Below are 20,494 nucleotides of genomic sequence, written 5' to 3'. Positions count from 1 at the left end.
GCTAGAAACTCCGTATGAGTTTAAACAGCCAGCCTTTCAGGTAGATGCACACGCAGAGGTGATGCAGAATCATACCATAGACGTCAATACGGCTGAAGCAGGGATTTTTGAGAATATTCAAAATGAGTGTCATGGTATTAATCTTGTTGTAGATCTTAATTCTTATAGAAACATGCAGGAGGTTGGCATGTACAGGGAATTGGTGTTTTCAGAACTGAGTTTCTGTGTGTCTGATTTAGTTTGGGGAAAGGTGAGGGGCCATCCTTGGTGGCCTGGTCAGATCTTTGATCCCTCAGCTGCATCAGACATGGCAAAGAGGAATCTTAAGGAAGACTGTTACCTAATTGCATATTTTGGGGATCAGATATTCTCTAGGAATGATGTGTCAACGATAAAGCCATTTCAGCCGTATTTCTCACAAATGGAGAAGCAGAGTGATTTGGAAGAATTCCAGCATGCTGTTGATTCTGCTTTATATGAGGTCTCAAGACGTGTTGAGTTTGGCCTATCCTGTCCTTGCATGCCTGAGGAAGTGTTTTCTAAGCTTAAAACTCAAGCAATTAGTAATGCTGGACTCCGCTAACATACAAGCAGAAGAAATGGAGGGGGCGGGTTTACGGACGCAAACGTCTTTCGAGCCCATGAAGCTACCGTTACAGAATTTTAGCGTCTGTCTCACTTGTTTTTTTTTTTTTTTTTTTAACAAGATTTTATACAAATACAACAATTTAACCCCATAATTTAATTATTCAAAGAAGAATTATAGTTGTTCGGCATCCGGGGTCGTGGACTGACCATAGAATCCTGTTCAAAAAAGCAGAATGCATCTACTATTCACTCTTAGATTGGACAGTAAGAGTTGGAGAAGGGCAATCACAAACCAAAGAATTGGGCGGAAGGGGGGTGAAGCTCCCCATTCCCGGTTCTCCTGTAACTGGATCCTTCATAATCACAAGAATCCTGAGTTAAAATGAGATTCCAACTTAGCATCTTTTGAGATGTTGAGAAGAGTTTCTCTTTGAAGAGAATTATAATAGCTCAACTTAATTAATTAGTAAATCAAGTGTAATTAATTAATTAAGCTTGTCTTACCGAGTGAAATTAAGTATAATGCTTAATTAAATGAATCTGAGTCACTTTGGAGTTAAAAAGTGTACTCAGTGAAAATTAAGGGGTATAAATGGGTACTGGTGAAAGTGCCCAAAATATAAAAACAAAAATAGTAATATTCCTAGAATAATATTCCAGACTTTTGGGTAAAGTTTGGTAATTATTGGAGTTGAATAGATAGACGAACCAATACCCGCTTAAAGCCACCTAACCTATGTTAAGTGACTTAAGCTACCAAAAGAACCCATTCCCCCCCCCCCCCCCATTCTCGTCGCCAGAAAACAGAGAGAAGGAGAAGAAGAAGGAGAAAGGAGGGAGAAGGAATGGAGGAAGAGAGAGAGATCAAACCTTGACCGTTTTGGATGATTCAAAAGCCTAAATCGCTTAGAATCTCGCCCTCTTTCATAATCCAAGCTTAGTTTTAAGTGGGGAGCTTTGTGTGGGGAGATATTGGCTCTCAAAAATTCGGCCCTTTGGTGAAAATTGGGGTTTTGAGAGTTTCTACCTCCATTGAAGCTTGAGGAGCCATCAATCCTTGGTTGTGTGACCATTGGTGGTAAGATTCTAACCCTTGAACCTCATGATTCCTTGAAATTGCATGAGTTAGGGTTTATGAATAGTAAATTGGGATTTTGATGAAATGTAGTTGAATTAGCTATGTTCTAGGAAGAATGGAGCTTAGAGCATGTTAGGGAAAATGCTAGGAATGTCATTTAATCGGTGAAAATGAGCTTAGATAGCTAAATGAGTATACTTGTAAAATGGCAAGAATATGATGCTTGATATTGGATTTCTTGCATTGTTGATAAATGGTATGGCTTGGTTAATTGATGATTGTGTCCTAATGATGTCTAGGATTGAGACATTTGGACCGACCGTGAGTGATCAACCTCTTGAGCAAGCTATGGAGCTTGAGTAGCTCCTTGGAATTGGTAAGCTCATACTTGTGTTGTGTTTTGAATTGAGTAATTGATGGTTGATTGTGGAATACTCTTGGATGCAATGTGTTGATTGCATTACACCATGTGTAGGTGTTGGTTTTGGAGTAGAGTATTGTTGACATTGGTGAGGAACAAAGGTCGACTGAAGCATTGAGGTAAGCCTTCGGACCTTGGGTGTAATTCCCTTGACTGTTCTACCAAGCCCTGAAAGGGTGGAGGTTGTGATTGTGTATATAAATGCAATAAAATAGTGTAATGCTTTGTTATACGTATGTGTATGCACTTGGTGTGGCATAGGATGGTGTTTCCCTATGTTGGTATGTTGCATGACGATGCGTAAATCATACTTGGTAGTTAGCTGGCCAGTAGGACTATTTGCATCTGAGTTTCCTTAGGACAGCTTGAGAGCTCGAGGGATTTCTCCTGGAGATGTATTGCACTTTGCATAGATATGTATTTACTGCATTATTATTGTTATTGCTATTACACTGATATGGAACTGTGGGGTGGAGAGATGCTCCAAGGACCCCTGGTTTACTGGATATATTCGTATATCTCACCCCGTGTTGTGGGGACCCCCTTTCAGGTAAGGATGCTGCAGGAGCCTCTGGTGGCAAGTGGCCATATCTGGATTATGCATGAAATGTGGCATTTCTTTTGAGTTTATGCATGCCTTTTGTAGTTGACATGTATAGGATTTTATTTTGAAAGCCCATGGTCATTTGTATATCTTGATTCATTGGATGAACTTAGCCTATGCTCATGCCTTTGGTTACACCTTTTGTTGATGGGAGCCAAGGGAATGATCATAGTGTTTTGTAAGCTAAGTTCCATGATTTGTAAAGGATATGTAATGTAAATGATGCCTACTTGAAATTCAATATATGCATGCTTGTTATGTATTGAGTGATTGAATTGGTTGAGCTGAGAATCAATTAGGTACCTTTTGTTTAAATTGGAAAACGATGAGAAAACAAAGGGTATGCTGCCCAAATTCTAGCTAAATCTCATGAGGAGAGGTTGGATGAGTGCTAGGATTTAGTTTTGGGGCATGGACAATTGGGGTTTGTAATGGGGATGCATCTTCCCCTAGGCTTGGACTTGAAAACTGTGGGAATTGGAATTCCCTGGCAGCGCGCTTACGCGCCCAGGAGCGCGCCCAAGCGCCCTGCTGCCCCCGCGAGTGCCAATGCATTCTGCCTCCTCGCGCTGGAGCGCCCAAGTGGGGGCTTAAGCGCCCAGGATTGCGCGCTGGAGCGCCCTGGCTTGCGCTTAAGCGCCCTTTGCTGCAGAAAGTTGGGATGCTTACTGTCCCCTCGTGTTTTAGCGCCCAGGGTTGCGCGCTTGAGCGCCCTGGTCCGCGCTTAAGCGCCCTTAGCCACTGAAGGAGGAGATGCTTCTGTCTCTGCGCGCTAAAACGTCCCAGTGGGAGCTTGAGCGCCCAGGATAGCGCGCCTGAGCGCCCTGTTGCGCGCTTAAGCGCCCATCCACACTGGAATGTCTGATGCTTACTGCCTCCGTGCGCTTAAGCGCCCAGATGGAGGCTTTAGCGCCCGATTGCGCGCGCTTGAGCGCCCGGTAGCGCGCTGAAGCGCGCGGGGCCTGTGACCAACACTCTCTTGTGTTGCTTCAAATTGTCCTAACTTGGGCTACAGTGCTCCGATTTGAGCACGGTTTGAAGCCACAGGTAGCTAATGAAGAAACCTACAATATAGTAGAAGTTGTGAATTAAATAAGAAGTAAATTAATGGTTCAAAAATGGAAAATGAACATGATGTTAAGCTTAATTTATCTGTTTCCGCAAGGTAATATGGTTATGATCACGATATTGGGTATTATAAGTTCGGTATGTTTTAAAATGAAAAATTTATCCGGATTTTAATTGAACCCATGTGATTGTAACTGCGCTTAATATCATAATGCGATGTTAACAAACCGGTTCTAGAACGGGGTGTTACAAGAATAGTACAATGAAAGTTGTAAGCTATGTTTAAGGGGAGTTATTGTCTATCGTCGGCCTCTATGATAGAATTAGTCAGGGCCTGGTAGGCGTTGATTTACCCTTTGGCGAATGTTAGCGGTCCGAGTTCGCTTGTCTCCAACTTGTGAACTTAGCCGATACAAAGCTATATGATAGCATCTTATTTTTTCGATTTGGCAGTTTGATCTATACTATGATTTCTCATTCATGAATATTGATAAGATCCTTTCATCTAGCAGCACCTTAGGATGGTACATAGCCTTACAGTGAAGGGTGAGGTTTAAATGAGGAAAGGTTTATGGTGGATACCTAGGAACCCAGAGTGAGGAGGGGCGTAGCAAGCGACGAAATGCTACGGGGAGTTGAAAATAAGCATAGATCCAAGGATTCTCGAATAGGTCAACCTTTCAAACTGCTACTGAATCCACGGGCAGACAAGAGACAACCTGGCGAACAAAACATGTTAGTAGCCAGAGGAAGAGAAAGAAAAAGTGATTCCCGTAGTAGCGGCGAGCGAAATGGGAGTAGCCTAAACCGTGTAAATGGGGTTGTTGGAGAGCTATACAAGCGTCTTGTTGCTAGGTGAAGTGGTGGAATGTTTCACCCTAGATGGCGAAAGTCCATTAGCCGAAAGCATCACTAGCTTATGCTATGACCCGAGTAGCACGTGACACGTGGAATCTTGTGTGAATCAGCAAGGACCACCTTGCAAGGCTAAATACTCTTGAGTGACCGATAATGAAGCAATACCGTGAGGGAAGGGTGAAAAGAAACCCCACTGGGGAGTGAAATAGAACATGAGATCGTAAGCTCCCAAGCAGTGGGAGGAGCCCTTGAAGAATGAGCTGGCGCCTCATAGGCAGTGGCTTAGTTAAGTGAAACTACTGGAGCTGTAGCGAAAACGAGCCTTCATAGTGCAATTGTCACTGCTTATGAACCTGAACTTGGGTGATTTATCCATGACCAAGATGAAGCTTGGGTGAAACTAAGTGGAGTTATGAACCGACTAATGTTGAAGAATCAACGGATAAGTTATGGTTAGAGGTGAAATGCCACTTGAACTCAGAGCTAGCCGGTTCTCCCCGAAATATGTTAAGGTTTAGCAGTCTATGATGCACGGACATTGACACGGGACACGACACGATACGTCGACACGTTAATTCTAAAAAATGTCATATTTCGACACGTTGGGACATATTTTAATATTAAATAATACTTTTAATATATATAATTTAATTTATATTGAATACATATAACAGCCCATAATAAGTTATATAACCAATCAAATACTCAAATTTTATAGCATAAATAGAAACAAAAATTATTTTTCGTACCTTGTTACTTTTTCATGTCAAATTTCATAACAGAAGAAAATTGATTTATAAATTATTTTTTATGTTTAGTTAATAAATTAAAATTAAGACCTAAAAAAAACGTGTCGGATGCGTGTCGGACCGTTGACCACGTGTCGGAAAAAGTTGACTGTGTGTCGAAAAAACGTGTCAGAGAGTTGACCGTGTGTCGGAACGTGTTAGAGCGTGTCGGTGTCTGACACCCAAATTTTGCAAAAGTTAGCATATCGGTGCTTGTTAATTAGCAGTAGACTGGACATCTAGCGGAAAAGCACTGTTTCGGTGCAGACCGCGAGGTTGGTACCAAATTGAGGCAAACTCTAAATACTAGATATGACCTCCAAACAACAAGAGTCAAGGTCGGCAGTGAGACAATGAGGGATAAGCTGATTCGGAATTCTCTTTCATTCCAAGGAATAACTTGTATCCATGCTCTTCATATTTTCCTGGAGTTTGCTCCAAGAATTATAGGCCCCCACCGGGCCGGCTCCCGTCAATCCCACAAGTCGCTTATGCATTCTCAATTATCATTCGACCACACAACATCAAATAGAAAAATGCACATTCGGTTTAGGGATAATCAGGATTGAACTGATAACTTCCACCATGTCAAGGTGACACTCTACCGCTAAGTTATATCTCTTCCCTTGCCTCCATCCAGAAATAGAACTGACTAATCTTAACGTAAAGGGCTGAGAAATTCAACGCCATTCTTCTTAAACAACTTGGAGTCGGACCTTCTTTTCACACTATTACCGATATGAAAATAATGGTTAAAACAGGATTCAATTGTCAACTTCTCCTATCGAAAATATGATTGACTACAGATTCGAGCAATAGCACATGATTTCAAAAAACTGTACGATTTTCCTGATCTAAACAAAGCAGGTTTTCTATAGATTTGGCTCAGCATGTTCTATTCGATACAGGTAGGAATAGCAAAGCGGGTTGCCCGCCCCGCATGTGAAAGTGAGCAAGAAAACTCAACCCGCCCGCCCCGTTTGGGCGGGCGGGGCGGGCTACCCGCCAAACCCGTGAGATTTTACACTAAAAAAAGAAAAAAGAAAAAGAAAAAAAATAAAAATCCAGCCCGGGCGAGCAGCAGGTTTGGAAAACTCAGCCCGCCCCGTTTGGCGGGTGGGCGGGCGGGCCCGGTGGGCTTAGCCAGTTTTGCCATCTCTAGATACAGGTAGGAGAAGAACCCGACTTGGTATTCTTAAAAAACAGAGAAATCAGAACCAAGTCAAGATGATACGAATCAACCCTTCTTCTTGCTTTCTTGCGCTAAAGATCTTCCCATTTTCGAAGTAATTGGAGTTACATCTATTTTTCTATTTCCATGCAAGAGTTCTTATGTGTTTACACCCCCCAACTCGAGACCGCGAAAACTGGACAAGTTCCTTTACTTTGGAACACATACAAGATTCGTCACCACAAAAGGATAAGAATGGTAACCCCCCTCCCCCGCGTGTTAACTACTTCAATTGAATAGTAATAAAAATAATGAATAGTAATAAAAATACATGTCCTACCAATACATAATTTGTAACTTGCTATCCTCTTACCTAGCGAGCACAAATTTACCTCTGTGCAAAGGATGATTCATTCGAATCGACATGAGAGTCCAACCACATTGCATTGCCAGAACCCATGTTGTATATTTGAAAGAGGTTGACCTCCTTGCTTCTCTCATGTTACAATCCTCTTGTCGCGGAGCTCTTTCTCCTCAGTCCACAGAGAAAAAAATTTGAACGGGTGCCAACAATTCATCATGAAAGAAAGGATTTGTTACACACTGCCACTTAGGGATGGCAAAACGAACCAATCCGGCTCGACCCTGCCCAACCCGTTTACAACTCGAAAAAAATGAGCCGGGTTGTGGTTGATTTGAAAAAAAAAAATGAGCCAAAAAACTCAACCCAACCCGACACGAGTTGAGTTAGGGTTGGCTCAAAAAAATATAACCTTTGTCACACTCAACACTTAATATAATCACTATTTACTAGCCATTAAATACGCTAAATATAACACCTATGCATACTCAAGTTTCAAGTCCAACAAAACATAATACTAAACCAAATCAAATTTCATGAGCATTAGATGCTAATGAAGAAGAGCATCTTATTTTCTTTTGTATTTTTTCAATAAATAAAGAAAAGAATAACCCGCGAACTGACCCATTTAACTCACGGGTTGACTCAATTTTTTTTTGAACGGGCTCGAATCAGGCTAGCTCGAGTTGTCATTGTCAACTCATTTTTGCTAATCCAACGCAATTCATTTTATGCGGGTTACCAGCCCGACAATTTTTGCCATCCCTGTTGCCACTAATGTTTTATCTAACTTCATTAAACGTGTTCTCGTAAAACTATCCGAATTCGAGAGAACTCATCCTGTTAGCAAACTCCCAAGAGTGGGAGCAAAACCTCAGCCAAATGAAATTGAAAAGCCAAAGAAAAGCAAGTTCGATTTGAACAAGTGTTTAGATTGGAATAAAGCTTTTTTAATAAGCGCTGGTATGTTAATTATAGTTATAATTACTAATTTTATTTATTGTTCAGTGCGATGTTAAATATGATTCCATGCAAGGAGCTTTTTTGGGTCAGGATGTTACTAGCATAGTTGGGGGTGTTATGAAAGATGAAAAACATGCAACTTAATGCTGGATCAAATGCCTTACATTGATGAAAATCATGCAACTCCATTTTCTAAGATTTTAATAGACAACCTCCACTTTCCAAAACTTTTTTATCCAAAAATAAAGTTTGAAATTGCAATTAGATAAATCTAATTATTTTTAGGGTTTAGAAACAGCTAGAGCGTAGCACCGGTGAAAATAGGATCAGATATCAAACTAGTTTTAGATTAAAGCTGATCTCATGTTGATCAATTCATTAACATTAGAAATTGCTAAATAGAATCGTAGTAAGCCTAACGAAGAATGTTGAATGGCCAGTTTATGCGGGGAAACTGACTGGATTTCATGCAATGGCCAAAAGCAACAGCACGACAGCCAGATAATGGGGAAAAAGCACAAGGAGACTATGACAAGTTACTAAAAATGTAAACTGATAAACTTCAGTAAAATAACTAGAAAAGATACAAAATTGTCGATAAAACCCATTCACCTTGAAACAAAATTCATCATACTTCAGAGAAACTAAAGAAAACGAATAGAAGAGGCATTCCACAAATTCAAGACCTTGGCTTCTCCTTCTTCTCCTTGAAAAGAGCCAGAAGAGAGACACCAGATACCTTCACAACCTTGAATCGAACACCAGGAATATCACCCACGGCATGACCCTTTCGTCCAAATCCAGCTATCAAGACTTCGTCCTACAACCATGAAAAAACAAAAGATTACTACTGAGATATGAAAAACTCAAGACAATTGCAGATGTTACAGTATAAAAGATGATAACAAAACTAGCAAAAATTATGCAAAAGAATACTCACATTCTCTTCTATGTAGTTTAAGCAACCATCATTTGGGACAAATGCAGCAATCTTCTTCCCATTCTTGATGAGCTGAACCCTAGCACACTTACGAATGGCAGAGTTGGGCTGCTTAGCCTCAATACCTCTGCACATAGAACAACATATTAATTTCTTAACACCAACTGTACAAATTGAAAACATATTCCACCAAAAAAAGATAAGCATATCAAGATCAATTTAAACTAATCTTACATCTTTTCAAGGACAATTCCTTTTGCATGGGATGAGCCAGCAAAAGGTTTCTTCCATTCATTGCCAAGATTGGATTTCTTGTATGCCTTGTCTGCCCACCTTTGTCTCCTGCGGTGGGACTTCAGCTTGCGAGCAGCTCCCATTCCACGTGTCTTCCTGTAGACAAGTGATAAGATCTAATTATATACATCTAATGTTCTTATGTGGTAGATCAACCATTTCCTAGTTCCCTTAATGCCAAAGGATATCGTGTCTAAAAGAGCAGATAACTAAATATGCTTCTTCAACGTTCATTGAATTTTTTTTATCATGGTAGCGATTAACATAGCACAATCCCTACTCAAAACGAAGGGAGAGTAAAGGGGGAAAAAACGCAATTTGTATCCTACACTGGTGAACATGAAAAATAAAAGTCCCATGCTAGAAAAATACAAACTTTCCACAGGAAAGAAGCCATTAGAAGATTTGATTGGACACGGATCCACACGAAGCAACCATAAATTTACGAACTGAACCACACACAACATGTTACGGGATTCGCCAAGTTCATCCTTTAATGTTCAATTTTGAGAGCGAGCAGAAAGAAAATGGCCAAAAACATGCAATAAAGTATGTTGAGAATATAGTGCATTGCTTCGTTACCCCATGGCTTCGTTCTTCTGTGCAGAGCTCGGAGGCTATGGAGGTTGAGCAGCAACTGCGAGCGAAACCCTAATTGTTAAAACGAAATTTCAGGCTTTATATAATGGACACAGTACTGGGTGTGTTCGGCCTTGTGTTCTGATGGGCTTGGCCCAATTACTTCAAGAAACACCTACATCACTAGGCCCCTCTTTTTTTAAAGTTAGGTTTTTTTTTAATATTGTATATAATTATCGGATTTCTCTTGTCTTTAGCTTCTTCTTCTTTTATTACAAACGAAATTTCCAGCTTTGTTATTTCATTTTTTTTTTAAAAATATCATTATTTATTATTATATTAATAATTTAAAGAAAATCTAGAACAACAAAACCTTAAGCCAGAGGCGGACATGCACTTACGTCAACGTGTGCAAGTATAGACACAAATTTTTGAAAAAAAGAGAGAGTAAAGTATCTTTTGAATTCTCAACAAAAATTACAAGACCCAATTTAATCCCTTAAAAAAAAATCGACCGGTAATCTCTTTAAATTCCAAAATAGACTCAGTTGGTCGAAATCGTGATCTCTCTGAAATTCAAAGAAGATCCACGTTAGTCCCTCAAAAGGACTAACATGGGTTTATTTTAAATTTCAAAGGAACCACGAGTCGACTTTTTTCTTAAGGGATTAAATTGAGCCCCGTAATATTTATTGTGTACCCAAAAATTTCAAAGGAACCAATTATTTATATTCTTTTATTTTTTAATACATTTAAAACTTTTCATTAAAAGAAACTTTTGGAAGCAACCCAAATCCCCGTTCCTAAATATGAGACATAAATAAAATTTTATGGTTCAATCATTCAATGCCTTAAACACATCTTATTATTCATTTAAAGATCTGAAAATAAGCACAACATGGATAAAATCGTAAATAGATTTTGTTTACCTAGCTATAATTTTTTTTTAAACACTTCTCACATCTTCGTTATATAATTATAATAAGGGTAAAGTTATCATCATGTAACATAATCTAATCAATTTTTTCTACTCAAACAAAAATGCATGTGGGTTCCATACATATAATAAAAATAAAAATTAAAAAATGCTGGTGCGGAAACTAATGGGTGAGTGGGTAAAAATATTTATATCATGTTACATAATATTAGTTTTCCCTTTATAATAATTCACTTCAAAATTATTTTTAAATTAATTTTTTAATCTTAATCTTATCAAAATTGAAATAAAATAAATACAAATTAACTGACGCGTAATTCCACTTAATACACTAGCCATTAGTCAATAACAAATAAAATGGAACAATTATAAATTTGGATAGTCACTCAACGAGTAGAAGCTAAACTTTATAGTGAAGTATGGAATTTTTTAATATGGTTCAGGATCATTATGGTTCTTTCACTAAAAAATTGATATCTGAATCACTTTTTTTTTCCTTCTCTCCCCTCTCTCCTCAACCTTTTCTCTCGTCTCAGTCCCATGAAAAAAAATTTCTCCCCAAGCACACAAACTTTGCTTGTGGAGTATTAAGTAACAACTTATTATGTAAATATATGCCTTATCTAAGCAACATAATTGAAAATATAATTTTTGCTTAAAAATAGTTGAGGCGACATGAAATTTGTTTTGACAATGCAGTTATTATTATTATTATTATTAGAAGAAAAAAAAAGTCTCATCTTACAGGAAATTTCTTATCTAATGTTATAAATACAACAAATATGAGATCCACCTATTTAAAACAAAAAAAAGAGTGACATACTTCTTTATGGTGTCTGCCGAAAGATTTGTATTATTATTGTGTCGATACATAGCAATTTATGGACAACAGTTAGAAGTTCATTTACTTTTAAATACTTAAACGGTGTTAAGTTGATCAAAGTAACTAATGTCCTGAAATAATTTTTGGCCAAGTTTAAATTTGCCCCCAAATATTAAAAATAATATAATTTCCCCCTCCCATTTGAGTTATTTGCATTAGCTGACTCATTGGGGGACCATGTTTATCAGGGTTTAGTGTTTTTCTGCTTTTTGTTTCTGTCTTTCGTCCTTAGTACCAAAATAATAACAATAATAATAGTTTAATGTTTTATAAAATAATCAACTGTATCTCATAACAGATTTATGAAGAATTTCTGTAATTACCAATGATGCCCTTTTTCCCCTTTTTTGGTATAATGCCCTTATTTCCCTTTATTTTATTTTATTTTTTGGTTTACTTATTTCCCTTTATTTAACAGGAATAGAGAACGAAAAGATATTAACAACATAAAATAAAGGAGGGCATATAACATCTGTAATACATGGATCATGATGGATAAAAGCATCATTGCAAGTTGGAAACAATACTGACATGACATTAGTCTCAAATAACAAGATCGAATACATGTACATAAACACTCACTGCTCTATTACAGAGCCGAAGCAAGCAGCAAGTTCGGGAACTGGAACCATTGAACCTCAGCATTTTCAATGTATCTTCAAAATATTTGTGACACAACCTTCTCAAGGCAAATGTCCCCCAAGGATTGTTTGAATGGTGATCAAACCAAAGGATACCTGACAATAACCAAAAGTAAACAAGTACAACGAAACAACATATATGATACATTGATACACTACTTGCCATACATATATCTATTAAGGGAAAAAATAGTATCCTTTAAAAGGACACAAGTCCTTTTAGGTGATTTACACAAAGTCTGACAGGTCAGACGTTGTGTAAGTCACTAAAAGGACATAACTTGTATCTTTTTAAAGGACGTCCACTTGACCCATCTATTAATGATTCTTCTTCCATAGCACTCCAATCTTCTTCAACATGTTTTTATTTTTCTTCTTGGGTGAGTCATCATCATCTGTGTCTTCCGAATAAGGTGAACTCATCTTGCCAGCAATAGAATGGTAGCTACTGTCAAGAGAACCTATTCTCTCCCCAAACTTTCCATTGTTTCCAGTAGAAAGCATAGCAGCAGCAGCTTCAGCTGCTTTTCTCCACTGGTCTGATTGCACTTTCAATCTCCTTAATTCAGCCTCTAGCTCGGAATTCGCAGCCTGTGCAGCATCTAACTGTTCAGTTACCCTTGATACCCTTCTGCTACTTTTATCAGCTTCTTCTGTTATGTAATCAAGTTTCATCAAAGCCTCGTGCTCCGAAGCCCTTGCTTCTTCTGCTGAAGCAACAGCCTCATTGGTGATTTTATTCTTCTCTAACTCCCCCTTGTTTATTTCCATCTTGAGAGTATTGTTTTCATTAGTTATATTTTGCAGTTCTGTCTCGCTGTCCAATAATCTTGCCTTCAACAAAGCTATATCAGCATCCAATTTTTTGAGCTCCACCACAAGTTCAGATTCTCTTTCACTAGGCTGGTTTTGCTTGATCCTTGACTTCAGCCCCTCATTCTCCTCTGATACACCCTGCAACTGAGTTTCCTTGTCCATCAGGCGTGCCGATAACTCCTCAATATCAGCTTTAGCTCTCTTTAATTCCTCATATAATTCAGCCTGTCTCTTATAAGATTCAGATTTTGTATGCTCCAGTTGTTCATAAGCACTTCTTATCTGCAAAGTGCTCTGGATGTACTCTTCTTGGTATCGTACCTCGGCAACATCCAACGCAGATTTTAACTTTGCTGCTTCAGATTTGGCTGAGACAAGATCAGCTTTGAGCTGGTTTTTCTCCTCGTTTTCTTCATTTTCAAGTGCAAGTCCTGTTTCATTGATTGGGCCTAACATATTTTTGTTAGCACCAATAACCAAATCAGCCTGAAGTTTGCTCACATGTTCCTCCAATGATTTTGCTTGAGTTCTTGATTGCTCCAACTCTAAAGCTAAGGATTTGTAAGCTTCTGAGGCTTTCACACCTTCTAACTTGAGTGTTTCCACAGTCTTATTTGCTGTTTCCAATTGCATTTGAGTTTTGCCAACTACTTCCAAAGCCCGGGATTCAGATTCTTTGCAATCCCTTACCTCATTTTTCAGCTTTTCCACTAAAGAGAGAGTTTCATCAAGCTCCATCCTCAAGTCCTGAATCTCATCATTAGCTGACTCAGCATTGTTAATCTGAGCAGCTTCAGATTCACGTACTCTTTCAAGTTGAATTTTCAGTTTCTGAATTTCATTCATGGCAGACAACAAAGCAGTTGAATCCATTGAGTGCTGCTTCTGAATAGCCTCTAGTTCAGATTGCCATGCTCGATCTCGATCCTGAGAAATTTTTCTGAGCTCTTGAAGCCGTTCTTCTTCAGAAGCAGATAGTTCCAGAAGCTGTTGCTGGGATTCCTCCAGCTCTTTTGACATGGCTAAAAGGTGCTTCTTTGCCTCTTCAGCTTCCTGCTGAGCTTTTCTCTTCCATGACTCAGATGAGTTAAGTTGTTCCTTAGCTCTCTTTAGATCTTCTTCAAGTTGAGAAAGTTGAGACACCAATTCCTGGACCTTACTTGGTCGCTTCTTCTAGAGCCACATGACAAAGGGCAAGTAGATAGAGTAAATAATAAACTTAACAAAATTAGCAATAATCTAAATATTTTGGATTTTATATATACATGTAGATAAGAGATTAACGAAGGACTTTCATAATTTTATTTAGTATCTACCATCCACGAGATTACCAATAGTCACAATGGCTATTCAGTTCTAGGCTTCTAGCCATGATCTAACTTAAAATACCTCAGAAATTGGACTTCTTGGTGACTTGCGTTCAATGACCTTTGGACTCTTATCTTTTGGAGTCTTGTTTGCTGGGTTTGGAGACGATGAAACTGAGTCAGAATCAGAGCCTGGTGTCTTCAATTGGCGAGCAGCGCGAGGAGTTGCAGGAGAAGTACCAGTTCTGCTCACAACCAACCATATGCCAGTCAGTATGCATAAATAAATGTAGAATACAGATCAAAAAGTATCTTGAGATAGCACAGTGAGGTGGTCAAATGAGGAGAAGTTCATTTTAAAGAGTCTCTTTCAAACTTTAGGAATAATCACAAGAAGAGTTATGGCTTGCATAAAGAAACAAGGCAATCTTTTCAAAAATATGTTTGATACATGGAGGGCAAAATAAGAAAAAAGAAAAGCATAGCATTGATATAAAATCATCTACTAGCCATCCTAACTATAATTAGTGAGGATAGGACAGACTTACCACAATATGATTCATTAGGAGTTCACCAAACAACTCCAATTAAAAACAGAAATGCCCCTAATTAGTTCTTCAGATTTCTTTGGAAAGCAACAAGCTCAAATTATACATTCAAATCTAATAGAAAGGATGTGGTATTCATTCCTCATTTAGATCCCAGAAATAATTATACTTAATTTGTTTGAATAGAATTACTGTAACACAATTCATTAGGAGTTCAGTAATCAACTGCAATTAAATAAATAGGCCTAAATTAAATTCTCAGATTTCTTTGCAAAGTAACAAAGCCTTAAATTATACAACAAAACCTAAAGAAAGAAAGAAAAGCAATTCATCCCTCATTTAGACCCAATAATTTGTTTTAAGACAACACAAAAAATAGAATGCTAGAAAAGTGCTAAATAGGGCAATCTTACCTTGCTTTTGGTGTCTGCATATTTTAATATCTGGGGTGATAGAAAGGTAAACTAAACAACCTCTCCTTTAAAGCCCCTGACCCACACTATCTGCAATAATAATCTGAGAAAGAAATAAAGACAATAAGGAGTTTGATTTATAACTATGAGAAGAAGCAAGAGTATGCACTTTGCAGCATATGACCACCTCGGATCCGCATTCAACAAAAAAACCTAACAAACAAATCGCATATAATCCCTTTAAAGAAACTCCAAGTAAACTAACTCCACTACTACCTACCAAATTCAAAAACACAACAATAAAAAATTGAAATAAATAGAACCTTGAACCAAAACAATTAGTAAATTATCGTTAACGGAAAACCATCTTCTAACTTTTCCAAATTTCTTTTAGACCTTCCCTCCTTTTTACTCCAGTACAATGGTACACTTGAGCCTCCATGGACCAGCAACAAACTACAATGTTAACCGGTTAGCATCCTTAAAAATGCCCATATTTACTAAAATGTAAGTGATTGTCTAAATCTATCACATGGTCAAAAAAACACTAATAACTACAAATGATAGGTATCCTATGCAGACAACCAATAATTTCACAGCTCTTTCATCTTTCAAGACAAAAAAACAAAAAACAAAAAAAAAAAAAAACCCAAGTTTTTTACAGCAACAAAAACCCAGAAACCGCGCTGTTAATAGGAAATTTCCAGATTCCTCTCCAAGCTTTTCAAAATGGAATAATACAGGTGAAGCCCATAAAGGTAGGAGCAAATTTTCTGGCCCCATTTTTCATTACAACTACTAAGTGAAACTCCAGGATGAAAAATGGAGGAAAGATACAAACTTTAATCATCCCATGAACGCAGACGAGACAACCACAGATCTATATGCAGTCTGAGACCAAATCACCGATCCTAAAGAATAGTAAACTAAACAAAAAACAGAGGGGGCACTAGCACTAGCAGAATAGGTCAGTAAAAACAAGCTCTTTTTAAATCAAAATGTTGTGTTGCAAAGTGAAAGTACTAACAACTTACCAAGTGTTGTTAAACAGAAAACAAGCAGAAAAATAAAATAAAAATAAACACAAAACTTGTGTCTTTAACATATACCCAAAAATCAGAGGGAAGTATCCAGGGCTTTACATAAGAAGCATGTGCATGAGTCATCATTTTCCTTCTTCAAAACACACACTAGGCAGAAAATGATAGGTCGTCCTTTTGGATTAAAAATGGAGAGAGAAAAAATACCACGAGGATAAGAAAAAGAAAAAGAAATTAATGAACCAACCACCAACAAGCCATAATGTTCTAACACCCACAGGAACTTGAGTCAGAACTCTATTATAAACTATACCCCCAAAGAAAAAATAAAATAAAACAAACTTCAATCTTGTATGCAAATATATGGAACAAGGAAAAGGAGGAACAAATGAGAAATGGAAATAGCTGAAGAACACAGCTACCAGAAAGCAGTTACCGGAGTAATGTTCCTGTGGTGTAATGTGTAATGTGTAAAACTCTGAACTGAAGAGTAGCAAATACTAGTTTTGAGAATGGAGGACAAGGGTCAAGCTTGGATAGTTGGCATTGATGGAATAGAATCAGGTGGCTGAGCTCTCTCTCTCTCTTCTTCTTCTATTCCTGTCACTGTTTTTTTTTTTTCTTGGTGACAGGGAACGTTTGAAACCAAGGCGCCATTAATGTTACGCTCCTTAACCTCCACGCGCTCGTCACGCTCCTGTTTTCATGGGACCTACTCAACCTCGATGTTTTATTGCAACTTGGAGCGGCAACTAGATGTGGTAAAGAGGGCGCCTCGCGAACACTGATCATTTTGTCATTGTTCATCATATTATTTATCAGAATGTCACATACTAAAAATTTTTCTAGAATGTCACGCAGGCTAATTCGCTACACAATATAGCGAATTATGCTTGCTGATGTGTCACTTCCCCAGTGGTCCACGTATTTCGCTACACAATGTAGCGAAATACGTGGTCAAATTGTCTGTCTGCACAGTCACCATGATAGACACGTGTCACATTCCTGTTGGATATATAATTTGTTACTCTGTGTAGCGAATTATGTGTCAGATGGTTCAGTTAATGTCCACTCAAAGTCAGGCCACGTGTCACAGCCCCAAGTAATTCGTTGTACTATGTAGCGAATTATGTGGCTATATTTGCTATGACTCATAGCAAAATATAAACGTATATAACTCATCAAAGCCAAGTGTCATCTCCCCTGTAATTCACTAGGGGCCATAGCGAATTATGTGCAGTAATTTGCTACCCCCATAGCGAATTAAGTTCTATAAATACTTTCATTTCACTGTGTAGCGAAATACGTGGACGACTGGGGAGGTGACACATCAGTAGGCATAATTCGCTACATAGTGTAGCGAATTATCTTGCATGGCATTCTGTGAATTTTTACTATGCGCATGTCATTCTGGTAAATAGTATGATGAATAGTGACAAAATGGTCACTGTTCCGCCGCCTCTCGCCCAGCTTCTGTCATCAATCCATTAAAAAATGAGTCTGTCTGTCCTATCCTATTTTTTGAAAGTTGGCTCAAAAATTTGGCTCGACATATCTTGTTTGGCGGGTTGGTCCGTCAGTCTGAACCTATTTTATACTGACCTGTCTCGGTCCTTCTATGTCCGCCATCAACCCACCACAAAATGAGCTCGTCCCACCCCGCTTTTGGGATGGGTTAAAAAACGCATCTCATTTCACCCTATTTAGGGTCTGTTTGGTGTGATGTATAAGGCTTGATAGTATAAGCTTATATTATACGTTATGATATTTTTAATTGTTTGGTGTGACCATCATATAGTATAAGCTTATACAGCAGGATCTCTTTATACATCAAAATAATGTATAACTTATTCAGGCCTAGGAGGGTAGGATTAGGCCTGATAAGAGATTGATGTATTAACCAATGCAATTTTCAAGAATTAATATATTATTTTAATTTTAGTATATTAAAATAAAAAATAAATTTTCAACATATAATTTTTTAAAATATTGGAGATTTTTATTTTTATAAAAATTAATATATTTTTTGGACACACAGACCAATATATTTCTATAAAAAAAGTAATATCATCTGATATATTTAGAAGAATTATGTAAATTCATTATTAAAAGATATTTTTGACAAAAATATTTATTTTTAACCTATCTAGTATTATATAGTATATTTTCAAATATTGGATGATATTATCTTATACAATATATTATTTTATATAATATCATGTCAAATACCGGATAATATTAAAATTTAATCAGGTCTTATACAATTATATCTTATATTATTATTTCTTATACTATCAGACCTTATCATATATTATATACCTAATATGCTCTTAACAGGTGAAACAGATTAACCTGCCGAGTCGAGTCCATTTTGCGAACTCGTGGGAACTAAGCATGTGTCTACTGTCCAAGTCAATCTTCATAATTGTCTTGTTACGCATCTCAATGAGTATTAAATAAGTTAATTTGCCTTATCTTGGCTCCTAAAGTTAAATGAACTAATGTTGAAAATAAGTCATTAGTGTCTACAATACATCGTGAATATAAAATCTCACATAAAATTTAAGGGAAATATAAGAATCATGTTGCAGGAATGACACTGTTCATTCATGTAATAAGGATCCGGCAACGTATCTTGAGGATACGGCGTCATATCCTGATTTTAGTTTGACTTTTTTTTTTTAAGCGTGGGACCCACACTTGATTTGTGTGTGCAGAAAAATAGTCTTATCATATGACATGACAAAAAGTGAATCCAAAATTTAATGTTATTTTCAATTATACATTTTTATTAAGATTAACGAAAAATATTTTTATATTAACGGAAATATTTAACAGAATGATAACATGTTTTCGACTGTTTAAGTTTTTTAAAATTTAATATGAAAGACATATATATTAATAGCTATAATCAATGATTAAATTGTTTACAATTATTTTTTATAAAGAGTTGTGAAACAGTGCAAATGTATTATTAATATTAATTCACAAAATATATAATGTCACTTGCTTGATGTTAGATCCCAACACAGTGGAATCCCAAAATATCGTTGAAAGTATGCATTGTCTGCACGCTGCTGGGGATAAATACAAACTTAGAGTAATAAAAAATGAATACGGATCTTACCAAAAATAAAAATATAGTATGATTATCAAATAATGGTAGCTCAGTTGGTGTATGAGAACTAGGCAGATGAGATAAGAGCATGAGTTTGATATTTTCCAGTACTATCTTTGTAAGAGATTTAAAGCCTTAATCTTGGACCCGCCCTAAACAGAATTGCCTCCTTTAAAAAATATACGTGGCTTATCCAAAAAAAATTGAATAATGTTCATGTTTATCAATTTAAAGAAGTATTAAATTTATCCAATGGAAATGATTCAGTTAGCAATACAATCTGAGTAGACGAGAAAAGAACTTAGATTCGATTCTTATCAAATATTTTTTGAGAGAGACAATGATCTTTAATTATGACTAAGTCAGACTCGAGATCGACTCAAAAAATCGAAACTTGTAAAAATACCCTATGTTAGATAAACCTCAAAAGGAACCCCAAAGAAATAATTAGGATCTCATAAAAAAATATATATCAAATTTTAAGCATGTGCCACATCCAGAAGGAGAGGACTACAGATAACTCAAATGGGCAAATGGCTAAACATGGCAGGGCCCTTCCTTGATTGAATTCAACCCTATTACTCAAATTGTGCTTTCTAAACCTAAAGCAAAACATGGCTTCGTGAGTGTTATAACCGTCTAATCAATCTTGACCTTACAATACATAGGATATATTTGATACACAAGATTCTTGCAATGATTATGTTAATGTTGGATGAGCCGCACAACTGAGTCATTGCCAATGAGAAGGTTTCATCTTTCAAATCCTGCTTGTTAAAGGTACCAAAGGGTTAGATATTTATTAAGGGTCGACCAATGACAAGTATTATATATCCATCACAATAATATAACACCTATTTCTTGCTTTCAGAAGATAAGTCCAAAAATGAAAGCGAGAAAGAAATGATGATGCATTCATGTGTTTTAAGCATAAAGCCTTTGCTTTGTTTATAATGGAAGCAACAAGAAAATATTCTTGTAGCTTGTATTTTTTATGATTTGCATTGAAGTATAAAGCAACTAATGCCAACGATGGACAACATGTTCTAAAGCGTACTATTACCCAAAAAAGAAAAAG

At 37.1% G+C, this 20,494-nt stretch overlaps 2 protein-coding genes across 2 annotated transcripts; both read right to left on the bottom strand.

Moving 5' to 3' along the window:
* Window positions 1–8,323: 8,323 nt before the first annotated feature.
* Window positions 8,324–9,816, bottom strand: LOC133290154 (small ribosomal subunit protein uS12). The gene is made up of 4 exons (XM_061488210.1): window positions 9,717–9,816; window positions 9,075–9,230; window positions 8,841–8,967; window positions 8,324–8,720 (listed from the first exon to the last, which is right to left on the bottom strand). Exons 1-4 carry the CDS (start codon window positions 9,719–9,721, stop codon window positions 8,580–8,582), a joined length of 429 nt encoding a protein of 142 aa, XP_061344194.1. The 5' UTR covers window positions 9,722–9,816; the 3' UTR covers window positions 8,324–8,579.
* A 2,236-nt stretch (window positions 9,817–12,052) lies between these two features.
* LOC133290153 (interactor of constitutive active ROPs 2, chloroplastic-like) lies at window positions 12,053–16,795 on the bottom strand. Its single transcript, XM_061488209.1, has 4 exons — window positions 16,735–16,795; window positions 15,259–15,361; window positions 14,380–14,542; window positions 12,053–14,163 (listed from the first exon to the last, which is right to left on the bottom strand). The coding sequence occupies exons 2-4, from the start codon at window positions 15,276–15,278 to the stop codon at window positions 12,493–12,495; spliced, it is 1,854 nt and encodes a 617-aa protein (XP_061344193.1). The 5' UTR covers window positions 15,279–15,361; window positions 16,735–16,795; the 3' UTR covers window positions 12,053–12,492.
* Between the last annotated feature and the right edge of the window lie 3,699 nt (window positions 16,796–20,494).

Source organism: Gastrolobium bilobum, unplaced genomic scaffold (assembly GCF_033153095.1).
Source record: "Gastrolobium bilobum isolate Gb01-03AN ecotype WA unplaced genomic scaffold, APGP_CSIRO_Gbil_v1 utg128429, whole genome shotgun sequence".
NCBI classification, from domain to species: domain Eukaryota; kingdom Viridiplantae; phylum Streptophyta; class Magnoliopsida; order Fabales; family Fabaceae; genus Gastrolobium; species Gastrolobium bilobum.
Note: the sequence above shows the minus strand (reverse complement) of the source record. Positions and strands in the feature narration are given on the sequence as shown.